The sequence below is a fragment of the Drosophila subobscura genome, chromosome O (assembly GCF_008121235.1).
Source record: "Drosophila subobscura isolate 14011-0131.10 chromosome O, UCBerk_Dsub_1.0, whole genome shotgun sequence".
Lineage (NCBI taxonomy): Eukaryota > Metazoa > Arthropoda > Insecta > Diptera > Drosophilidae > Drosophila > Drosophila subobscura.
The window spans coordinates 17,317,358-17,328,542 of NC_048533.1; the positions used below are offsets into that span (position 1 = coordinate 17,317,358).

At 45.5% G+C, this 11,185-nt stretch overlaps 4 protein-coding genes across 4 annotated transcripts; 2 read left to right on the forward strand and 2 right to left on the reverse strand.

The window, feature by feature from the left end:
• Nucleotides 1-644: 644 nt before the first annotated feature.
• On the reverse strand, nucleotides 645-1,272 carry LOC117897121 (cytochrome c oxidase subunit 7A, mitochondrial). The gene is made up of 2 exons (XM_034805774.1): nucleotides 1,129-1,272; nucleotides 645-1,072 (listed from the first exon to the last, which is right to left on the reverse strand). Exons 1-2 carry the CDS (start codon nucleotides 1,156-1,158, stop codon nucleotides 800-802), a joined length of 303 nt encoding a protein of 100 aa, XP_034661665.1. The 5' UTR covers nucleotides 1,159-1,272; the 3' UTR covers nucleotides 645-799.
• Nucleotides 1,273-1,383: 111 nt separating this feature from the next.
• On the forward strand, nucleotides 1,384-2,189 carry LOC117897120 (ADP-ribosylation factor-like protein 2). Its single transcript, XM_034805773.1, has 3 exons — nucleotides 1,384-1,540; nucleotides 1,608-1,962; nucleotides 2,022-2,189. Exons 1-3 carry the CDS (start codon nucleotides 1,476-1,478, stop codon nucleotides 2,154-2,156), a joined length of 555 nt encoding a protein of 184 aa, XP_034661664.1. The 5' UTR covers nucleotides 1,384-1,475; the 3' UTR covers nucleotides 2,157-2,189.
• LOC117897119 (uncharacterized protein F21D5.5) lies at nucleotides 1,971-3,838 on the reverse strand. The gene has a single exon (XM_034805772.1). It carries the CDS (start codon nucleotides 3,747-3,749, stop codon nucleotides 2,169-2,171), a length of 1,581 nt encoding a protein of 526 aa, XP_034661663.1. The 5' UTR covers nucleotides 3,750-3,838; the 3' UTR covers nucleotides 1,971-2,168.
• A 619-nt stretch (nucleotides 3,839-4,457) lies between these two features.
• Nucleotides 4,458-5,251, forward strand: LOC117897122 (cytochrome c oxidase subunit 7A, mitochondrial). Its single transcript, XM_034805775.1, has 3 exons — nucleotides 4,458-4,533; nucleotides 4,683-5,052; nucleotides 5,112-5,251. Exons 1-2 carry the CDS (start codon nucleotides 4,516-4,518, stop codon nucleotides 4,935-4,937), a joined length of 273 nt encoding a protein of 90 aa, XP_034661666.1. The 5' UTR covers nucleotides 4,458-4,515; the 3' UTR covers nucleotides 4,938-5,052; nucleotides 5,112-5,251.
• The last annotated feature ends 5,934 nt before the right edge of the window (nucleotides 5,252-11,185 follow it).

Consider the following 11,185-nt stretch of genomic DNA (forward strand, 5'->3'; position numbering starts at 1 on the left):
TCGGGCCAAAAGTAAAAGTTCAAATGTGCAGCCAGCGGGGGGACTATCGAAGTCGGTGGCACCACCACTGCGCAGCCCGTGGGGCTTGCTCATTTGGCCACAGTAATTATGCCACGATTTTGCATGGCCAGCCAGGTCTCATCTTCTTTCTGGCCATGGAGCAGCCCCCCCTCCGACTATTGTCCGTTTATTTTTCGAAGTTTCTTCTTTCTCGTTTGCCAAATGCGTAAAGTGGCAAAGCAGAAAAAATAAATGTTTTTACGAGAGGGGGTCTAAATGAGTTAATTAGGTTTTTGCTGTGGAGTAGTGCGGCTGACGAGAGGTCTTAAGAGTCCGCGAGTCGGTTGGCCATGGCACAGCCAATGAAGAGTTGGGGGCAATGGAGCGGAAGGAAGGAAGAGACATAAACAAACATGCATGCACGCTAAAGAAATGGATTTCTAGAGTTTTCCTCACCTGTTAAGGAGTTTTCCTAAAGGTGGGAAAGCCCTCTTAGTTAGTTTTCAAATAAATTTCAGTTTTCCAGAGTAAAAATTACTCAACTGTCAATTCGACATTCTACATGTACGTGCATGCAAGATTACTCAGTGGCGCCACCACAACTATCTGCAAGCCTATCGATAAATTGCTAAGGAGGCAAATAGTTGTAGTCGAAATCAAATATGTTTATTCGCCCCGGGGAAGGTCTCTCAGGAGTTGTGCAGGAAACGTACTTTTGTTTGATTTTGTGTCACATTGGCATTGTTTATGTGTATAAGTGTGCTAATATGCATTTTATCTGTATGTGTATGTGGCTGACTTAATTATATATTATGTAGCCAAGCCACAGCCAGACATCGCCCAGGATGCCAATAATGGCCAGCACCCAAGTCAGTCTATACAGTATAACGTCCATGGGGCCGCCCTTAAGAAACACCGGCTTCCCATTGTTCTCCTGATATTTCCTCTGTAGCTTTGCTATCTTCGGCGACAGCTTGCCGCTTTTCTTCTGAGCCTGCAGCAGCGAAGAAGTTTGGAACAGCCGAGGGGTTGCATACAACGGAGTCAGCACTTGGGAGCACCGGATCAACGGCTGTCAAGAATACAAATATTATCTAAATAGTTTAAATTGTATTTAAATTTACTTACGCGCAAGGAAGTTAACAAATTTCTTTGCATTTTGTTGAACTAATTTTTTTAGACTTGTTCGAATGAGATATTGTTTGCTTCTGAGAGCAAGCTGATACAATTTGGGATCGTCTGTGAAGTATGCAATTATCAGCCTACTTTATCCATGAATTTGATTTTGAAATTTAAATAAAAGCGGCAAAGGCGTTCACAGGGTTAACTTCGACTACATTGTCAAATGCCAGCCCTGGATAGTCGATAATCGATAATTTCAAACAAAACAAAACAAAACACAAATTAAAGCAGCTGCTGATTTTATTGTTAATTTATAGGTTTAAAACCATTAATTATATTTCTCAGGAGTCACCATGGGCTTCCTCACAGTATTAAAAAAGATGCGACAGAAGGAGAAGGAGATGCGCATTCTGCTGCTGTGAGTTTTAATTCACTTTTTCTGCGGCACTTTGTGATTCATTGTTTTTTGTGTTTGCACTTTGCAGCGGCTTGGACAATGCCGGAAAGACAACCATTCTGAAGCGCTTCAATGGCGAGTCCATAGACACAATCTCGCCCACTCTGGGCTTCAACATCAAGACCCTGGAGCACAATGGCTACACCCTGAACATGTGGGATGTGGGCGGTCAGCGCTCGCTGCGCTCCTACTGGCGCAACTACTTTGAGTGCACAGATGGCCTGGTGTGGGTGGTGGACAGTGCGGATAGGATGCGGCTGGACTCGTGCCGGCAGGAGCTGGAGGTGCTGCTCGAGGAGGAGCGCCTGGCCGGAGCCACACTACTGGTGCTGTGCAACAAGCAGGATCTGCCCGGGGCACTCAACTCGAATGAAATCAAAGAGGTGCGAAGTATTACGAGTATTTAACAATATTTATTAACTTTAAGCTGCTTAAATTGTAGATACTTCATTTGGATGACATCACCACCCACCACTGGCTGGTGGTTGGCGTGAGCGCTGTGACTGGGGAGAAGCTGCTTAGCTCCATGGACTGGCTCATTGGGGACATTGCCAAGCGAATATTCACATTGGATTAAAGCGGAATCGTATTACTTTTCCACCAAAAACAACTTGTACAGCCTCTTTTCCTTCTCGTCGGCAAAGTGCGGCACAAAATTCACTCTGTGTATGGTGACGAAACCTTCGTCGAGCGCTGGGTCCTTGTACTTTTTCTTCATCATGTTGAAGACCATGTCGCTGATTTGGGAGTGTGGCGTCTCCAAGAGCTCGCGAAAGGCAATGTTGTGCTTCACCTGAGCCGTGGACACGTTCATCACAAAGCAGCGACAGGGGATCTTCAGTTCGTCAGCTAGGGCCAGGAACTTCTTGCGGGATGCAGCATCCACATTGGTATTGTCCACCACACACGATTTTCCAGAGCTCAGCAGGCGCTTGCAGCTATTAAGGCAGGATTGCGTGCTGCCCAAAGTGTCTGCATTGACAATTTCATAGCCCCGAGTCTTCAGCACCTCGGCACAGAAGTGACTCTTCCCCGAACCGGGCAGGCCGACCATGATGATCATCTCGCACGTGCCCCCGTCGAACTGGACATCGTTTGGCTCAAACTGCGGTAGCTGATCGTGCACACAGGTGGGATCAAAGTCGGGCTTGTTCCACTGCTCCAATCGCTTGCCCAGGAAATGCACTTCCGGGGTGTAGAACGAGAGTCCAATGTTGGAGGCAAAGAGTCGGTCGGCCAGCGAGTGATCCTTGCGCTGCTTGGTCGCTCCCTTGCCCACTTCGGGTCTGCCAGCGGCGTCGCCCACGAAGAAGCTCCGATCCAGCTGTATGGCCACTCCGTCGTTCATTTCGTCCTGCAGATGCTCCCACATGCCGGGCAGCGGCTTGCGGTAGTAGCCGCCGCCCACCGCTATGAATACTTGGATGGGTACAGCCAACTTCTTGACTATTTGCTTTATCTTCACCTTGAAGTCATCCAGCGATACCTTGCCCTTAGCAATGCCGGCCTGGTTGGTGAAGAAACAGATCTTGAAGCCATCCTTGTGCAGGCTCTTCAGTTTCTGTGGCACCTCTGGGAAGATGATCTGCCAGTCGTCAGTGGTCTTGGGGAATACATTGCCCGACTTTGTCTTTATAATGGTTCCATCCATATCGTAGCCGGCAATTTTCGCCGAGGCCACGACTCCAGCGCTGGTGTAGATAACCAATTTTCCCTTGGCCACTGAAGCCCATTTCTCCTCCTCAGTGGCTGCAGATGCGACTGCAACTGGAACGTTCTCCTCTGGCTTCTCCTCCGTAGACTCAACAGGTGGAGGGCTGAATACCACTTCGTAGCCATGCCGGCCGTAGACTATTTCCACCAGATCCCCATGTTTCAGCTCGCATTCCGTGTGCTGCATAACCATCACTCCGTTGATGCCGCACGGGTTCATGCCCAGAACCTTCAAGGTAATGCCACAACTCTTGGGATCCACGTGCAGTCGTAGCTGCTGCTTGGAGCAGCGCGAGTCCCGAATGCCGGTTTCCTTGCTGCGTCCCACGAAATTCTCGCCCGCGGACAAACGGATGGCGCTGTGTTCGGCCTCCCTGGGCCTGAGTGTGCAGGTCCTCGACACAGCCTCTATGCCACTCATCCCAACTGTTCGATTTAGATATTTAGCCACAGACATTATGCAGCTTCTTTGAATTAAACATTATTTTGTTGTGCTGGAGGCAAAGAAAACAAATTCGCAAAAAAACAGCGACGCCAGCAGAGCCACCTTCCGTGATTGCATTCTTTAGCAATATCAATTCCTCGATTTGGATATTCTAAGTCGGTTTTCTAATTTCATGAGCCGATCAGTACTGAGCAATTAATTTACGACTATAAACTAATGCATTTCCTAAAAGATTCGCTAGGTTAAAGTACTCATTTTTAATTGGTTAGTCATAAAATAAGGATTAATCAGAAAAGGTTAATTTAAAAATTAATATTTTACATGGTTACTTCACGCTAACTACACATTTGCTACATGTTAACTACGTTTTTATGAAATTAGCTATAGAGACACCTGACGAGGAAATGCGTATGAAGCCGTAGTGTAAAATACCGGCGCTATCCATTTTGGACATGCCCGCTCATTTAAAAACGTAGATTTTTATGCAAAACGATTCTGATCATTAATTAGTAATCTATGTGGACTAAGAAATGTCTCTAAATGGCATTTCTACACTTTTTCTGCACTGTTGCATTAGACAAGAGGATGACGAAAAATACTCAAAAATACTAACAATACTACAAAAAAATGCAAGGTGTGTGAGCTAGACAGGGTCGTCGAAAAGTGCTCGCAAACGGTCACACTGAATTTCTCCAAAACAGCTGTCATAATTTGTCCGGATTTTCGCCCAAAAAAACTTTTCTCACGTTTAGCTAAAAATATAAAAATATCTAGCAAAATGTTGAACCTGTCAAGAGTGAGTAACATTTAACGACTTAGAACAGCCCACTGACATTGCTGGAGTGTATGGAACACGGTTCTATGGCCGTGGGAAAATATATTTCATGGGGAATTACGTAAGGGCGCTGGAGCTGCAAGAACTAACCGCAAATTTTCCTTCCACAGGCCGTTGTCCGCAGCTTTGCCACCACCACTAGCCGCCGCTCTACCGCTGTGGGAAAGGAGCAGGTCGAGAAGGGCTACTTCGAGATCCGCAAGGTGCAGGAGCACTTCCAGAAGAAGGACGGCAAGCCCGTCTTCCTCAAGGGCTCCGCTGTCGACAGTGTGCTGTACCGCATCACCATGGCCCTGGCCCTGGTTGGCATTGGTGGCATGACCAAGCTCTTCTACGACCTGAGCGTGCCCAAGAAGGACGATTAGAGCGTCTGCAGCATAGTCTAGTTAAGCCAATAACCAACAGCAAACCCGCAATCCAGCCCCCGTACCACATTTGTTTTGCAGTGTAGTTGCCTTATATTTCCCCTCTTTTGATTGTGTGAGTACCGCCTACGTTTTGTCATAGCGAAATCACTAATTTTAGACTTTATCTTGCAGAGTTGAACCCGCAATACCTGGAACTCCAACGCCCCAGATCGTTGTTTTGTGTTAGAATTAACTTAGTTTTGATGTGTAACCGAACATTCGCAAGAGCATTTAAAGCGTGGAAATATAAGAACCTGGCTGTAAAGTAATGATATTGCATGTGTCTTCATGTGGCTGCTGCCTGGATGTTCCCATTCCCGTCAAATAATATTTGCATTGACATTAAGTAAACGAACAGCCGCCTGCTCCAGCGGGCGGGGGGACTCGGGAACGGCCAAGCAGCCTGTTTTATAAATCAAAGGGCGGCAACTCGGCGCGTTGCCATTGGCATGGAAATGCATTTTAAATCGAGCGAATCATGTTGCGCTTTAACACAACACACAAACCCGAGCCGAGTCGGCCCAGCCAGCCCGCTGCATGTTTATTAATACTCACCGCAAGGGAAGGGACACAGAGAGGGAGAGAGAGATGCAGCGGCGGAGTGCAGTTCAGTGCTGCAAAATATGCAATTCAAGGCAGTTTTTTTTCATTAGTTATTTCTCCATAAACACTTAAATAAAAGTAAAGCATTAAAAATTAAGAAAAACATCCGCTGCTTTATGAATTTTCCTTTGCATTTCGCACCCATGTGTACAGTGCGTTGCGAAAATGTTAAGCAAATAATTTATTTGATCATTTCTGGGCTCTGTTCCATAAATCCACAAAATGTACCATAAATCATAGTGATGATCAGTTTTCTTCTCAGCCATTTGCTTTGCACTGCCGAAACGCACTGTCTCTTCATCCGTGGTGGTGAAGCAACAACAACTACACAACACTCTCTCTTCAGTTTTTCCCGTGTTGGTCTGCTATTCTGCCGTTACGGCCCATTTGAATTTCGAGATGTGCGCGCGAAACGAAACGCATAAAATGGGCACCCAGCGAGTTTACCGTTAACACATTCGGAGCTTGCAGACTCCGCGTAGGTGGCTAAGTGGAACTACTGCCTGCATCCACATCTCGTGATCTATTTCCATGGGTTGAGCAAACACTGTAGACAACCCTTTTACCCGGAATCCCCCAAGGAGTAGTTCCAAAAAAAAACAAGATATTTTTGGTGTTTTTTAATTAAAGTTTCGTTTGCCCCGTAGAGAACATTGTGATGATGCACATGTCGCAAACTTATTATATTTCATAGACTGTGAAAAATTTAAATGAACAGAGAATACCAAACGTGGCTCCCTTGGCCCGGGGTCTGGTCGGGTCCGGACTCCGGAGTAACTGCAACTGGGTGCACCGCAATCGTTCCACATGACTGCCCACAGCCAAATTACAATAATAACTCAAAAAGCATAGAAGATGCCAAGCTAAATGCTCTGCTCCTCCTTTGCCAAAAACAATATGGAAAACCAAAACCAAATCGGGTAAGGGAGTCGGTGGCCCTGGGAAGGGCGGGGAGGGGCAGGGCAGGCCGGGAATGAGATGCGGATGCGTGTAGAATTAAGAATCGAAAAATGTGTTTCATTAAATGTTATTTATAGTCGGCAATTTTATGCATTTAAAGCGCGTCTATCAACGGCAGCATCTGAGGAGCCATGCGGAAACGGCAACGACGCCATATTGAAACTTGAATGCGGCTCTCCCGTTTGAAGCGAAGGGTGGTGTGATCAGGGGATAGCTGGAGAACAAGAGAGACAGAGAGAGAGAGAGAGAATCCGTTTATAATCGTATAACTCCATGCAGCCATAGTGATCCCAATAGACCCCAAACTTTCACCTTTTCATTCCTTTGTTTGATGTTTGCCTTTTGCTTTCGCTTTTTGTTTTCACCATTTCCTAGATGAATTTTTAGATGCAGTTCACGTGAAATATGGCCGGGTCCTGGTCCGTGGATGCCACAGTCACAGTGGCAGCATGAGCTGCCGGTCCGTTGCAGCCGCAGCCACAAATCAGAATGCCGTTGAAGCGTTCAAGTGCAACGAGCATGAAGAGAACTCTCTGCCTTCGTCCCCAACTTGCCCCCCCCCAACTTCATCTCCACATACACACAGCCATATCCCCATATCCATCTGCATCTCCGTCTCCGTCTCTGATTGTCGTTGTCGTTGTCGGCAAATCTCGGCAACTTTCAGATGAGCCACCGCTGAGTGAGCATCATCAACGTTTCGTCAGATTGTCGCTGTCTGCGCCCCGCACAGACTCGTATGTACGGGACTCGACAGTAGTCAAACCTTTGGATGATTTTTTTATGATTTTGTTGTTGTATTTTTGTGTGTTTGCCCAACGAAACCCGTTTGGCCTGTTAACACTTCGATTACAGCTCAACTCTTTCCCTCGGTACGCTACTTGGTTGGTGGGGGGACGGGGACGGACGCCTGCTACGGACACGGCCTCCGGTCGCCGGGCACTTTGGGTGGTCCACGATGCCCGTCCGGTCGTACTATTAGTTAAATTTTGATTTATTTGTACTTCAATTAGTCGTTGAACAAATCTGTTTATTTATTTGCTTTTAATTATTGTTAGAAACCACAAAGCCGTGCCACTGCCACTGCCATTGCCACCGACTCGGGTCGGCTCTTTGTGGTGTCTCTTCTTCGTCTCCTGCCTGACCGAAGAAGGTTTTTAATTAGCACCAACAATATAATTCACAAAAAGCCATCATCAAATAGCCGAGGATTTCTTCAAATGTTAATGGAATCTCAAATGATTCAAGTGCAAACAGAGTTTTGTCTTACAAAACAATCGATCGATGGGCAAACAAAATGCATATTTCAGCAGCCATTTTCGCCTTAAAATTTGCAAATCTAAAATATCTACAGAAATGTAGACATCCTCTGATGAAGCATACACTGAAAACAATACAACTAAAAATTCCAATAAATATAATATTTTCATAACAATTTTATTGACGTCTGCAATGCTAATAAAAATGGAAATACCTGAGTATCATCCGCGGTGCAAAACACCGATCGAGTAATCATATTTTGATATACATAGTTCTGCATCCATGGCTGCATTTGGGAGGCCTCCTGGCAGCACAAACAAACAAAAACAGATTGCATGCCTCTCCGGAAAATGCCGGAATATATTCCATTGAAAATTTATAAACCATAACGGACTCGACCCCAGACTCAGTCTCTACCCGTTCCAGTTCCAGCTCCTGGGGAATCAGGCGTGAAAGAGATGCGCCGGCAAACCGAAACCCGAACAGAGCAGAAACACATGTCCAGGTCGAGCACGGAGGATGGGTGATGGGAAGTCTTTGGTCAGCCCCGCGTTCGGCAGCGGATTGGGAACAGCTTCATCTTCGGGGCTCGTTAGCAGTGACCGTGTGCGAGCGAACGTGTGGGATGTGGGATCAGGTGACAGGTTGGCTGCGGTATGTTGCCTCTCAAGTGAGCCGGGTATACGTTTACACCAATAATTCATCGTCAACTGCAGTTGCATCGATCCGTGTTGCGTCCTTCCCCCCGATAGCTCCGACTGCAAAGGACTCAAGTGCTTACATAATCACGTGTTGATGCTGTCCAAGATATACGAGTGTGAGTTTTGAGTGCTCTCCTTTTGGAGTGCCGCTGCCGTAGACAATTTGACGCTTCCGTCCCTTCGAGCTGTCCCCTTTACGGTTCACACCCATCTGGCCGTAACCTTATGCAAGTCGGACGGTGCCTGCCGCTGGATGTGTAAATTTTATAGCGCATTTGCCACTTTATGACATTTGATGCTGCTGTCCTGCTCCTTGAACTGCTCTCTCTCCCACCCCATCTTCGCACCCTAGGCTCTTTTGTTTTCTCAAGTGTCTGGCAGATTCTCCTTCAACCGTTGTTACACAACGCAGAAATTCAACAAGATATACCTGGGGATATATGCATCGCTGCACCGCATATTTATATACCCTTGCGATGGTTTTTATCTCTTAAAAATATGTTCCAAGCTACTATAAGTATTCCATAGTTTAATTTAATTTAAGTTGTTTTGGCTACATAGAATCGAGTGTATTGAAATTGAATTATGATTTCCACAGCTGTATTGTCTGCTCAGAGTTTCCAAACATCTGGTAAAAATCAAAGTACCCTCGGAAAGTGTACCACAAAAAAGAAGCTGACGCGGAGGAGTCAAAGAGAGAGAAAGATATAGAGACAGATACAGAGGAAGAAAGAGAAACAGTCAGACTAAAGCAGAGAGAAAAACGCATAATATTCATTTGTTATGCTTGTCATTTGTCACTGGGCGGCCGGCAACTTCAAAGCCTGTCACCCAATTTGTTAAACGCAGAGACAATTTTGTCATCGTCGTTGCCCCCAACCCTTCTCCACATCGTTCCAAGGGAGACCCCCATGACACTGTTTTGCCATGAAGCTTTAGCCCCAAGGGGTAGAGGAGATCTCTTAGCTTTTCGCATGTGGCCAATTATTTTGTAAGTTGAGAAATGCTCAATATCAATTGCCCGTACTGGAATTTGAGTTGCGATATGGTAGGAATATCTGTACATAGGAAACTATTACAATCTTCTTGTTTCCATTGAAAAATATGATTTGGGGTCTCTTTATTTAAGGACACAAGGGGCTTGTTTTTTATAATCAACAACAAATGTTTACTGTAATATTCGGTTTTCAATAAAAACATGAAAGTAAAAGAAAGAATGTAATGATTTGTAGAAAATCTAAATCTGAAATGTAGATATTTATTTGAAATTAAAAACATATTTGATTTGCATATGAAAAACCTTTATTTTAAATATTAAATCACTTTATTTTCTCAACTTCCACTCTTGGTGGAAATATGTACAGAAAGGTTAGACAGATATTTACATAGTACAAATTCAACATGAATGAATATTTGCAATTGGTGCAAGTAAACTAACAAGTAACTAACTAAACACTTTCATACATCCATGAAAATTTACAAACAATCAGAATGGCGATCGTCAAAATTGAAAATCACTAAAAATCGGCGAGCAAAAAGCAAAGTGAGAGAGAGAGCGAGAGAGAGCGGATGGCAGTGGGAGAGAGAAACGAATCGGATTCGCAACAAAAGGTAGGAGCAGGTAAGCGTAAGGAGGCGTGTCCAAAGAATCCGTGTGTGTCTGCGTACGTGAGACGCAGCCACACAAAGGCAGCGTGCAACACTCTCTCAGAGGCGCTGCAAGTGCATGCGACAGTGCAAAGAGTTGTTGTTGTGGCTGAGCGACCTGCCAGAGACAATTTTAATGAACGAATGACAGGAAAAATTGGCATATATCATTAAATGACGATATTCCGAATTAGTGACAATCAGATGAAGACAACATTTGCCATAATTAACTCTAACCAAGCGCGGCGCAACGCCTCAGCGAGAGCAGCCGGCGGCAGCAGTCTATTGGACTAGACCAGGCCATCCATCGCTCATCACGCATACGCCGCATTGGACACAGAACAGGCAGCAGCAGCAGCTAGCAGGAGAAAGGAGACGCTGCCACATCCGTATGGGGGTTGGTTACCGTCGCTTTATTAGTGATATGACTTTGTTAATGAACCAAAAATAGATGCACAAGATCGAGAACGCCCGAATGAGATTCCCACAGCCCCGCCCCCAGATCTCCATATGTGTGACACTAAAAAGTCATGACATCGCTCGGATACGGATACGCTTACTTGCTTCAGATTGGCCATTCAAGCATTCAGGAATTAACTCCGCCCGGTTGCGTGTGTCCGCAAGAGAGAGAGAGAGAGGGAAGCCAGCCAACCTAACTGACTGACTGACTGCGTACTCGTGCGCAGCCAAGATACTCAGACGATACGATACTGCCAGATACACAGCGAGCACACCCACACACACACACAAACAGATGCCCAGCTGCAGGAGCGGCTGCGGTGCGTGTTTGGGCGCTGTGACGGGGGGAGCATGCTTACAAACAACAAAGTAGGAAACAGCCTAGTCAAGTGGACTCGCCCACTAAATTAAATAGTTAACGTTGCTGTTGATATTTTGTAACTTTTTTCTTTGAGTGCTTGCTGTATTTTTTGATGAAGTATTTAAACGTTACTTACTTGCACATACTCGTAAATAAAATATTAAAATGGAATTTAAAGATAATACATACATACATATATTCATTTGAAATGGAAT

Excerpts from the sequence above, each read along its gene's own strand:
- LOC117897120 (XM_034805773.1), top strand. The coding sequence starts at position 1,476 with ATGGGCTTCCTCACAGTATTAAAAAAGATGCGACAGAAGGAGAAGGAG. Across the intron at positions 1,541-1,607 it reads GAGATGCGCATTCTGCTGCT|CGGCTTGGACAATGCCGGAA; the intron begins GTGAGTTTTAAT and ends TGCACTTTGCAG. Across the intron at positions 1,963-2,021 it reads ACTCGAATGAAATCAAAGAG|ATACTTCATTTGGATGACAT; the intron begins GTGCGAAGTATT and ends CTTAAATTGTAG.
- LOC117897121 (XM_034805774.1), bottom strand. The coding sequence starts at position 1,158 with ATGCAAAGAAATTTGTTAACTTCCTTGCGC. Across the intron at positions 1,073-1,128 it reads ATTTGTTAACTTCCTTGCGC|CCGTTGATCCGGTGCTCCCA; the intron begins GTAAGTAAATTT and ends TATTCTTGACAG.
- LOC117897119 (XM_034805772.1), bottom strand. The coding sequence starts at position 3,749 with ATGTCTGTGGCTAAATATCTAAATCGAACAGTTGGGATGAGTGGCATA.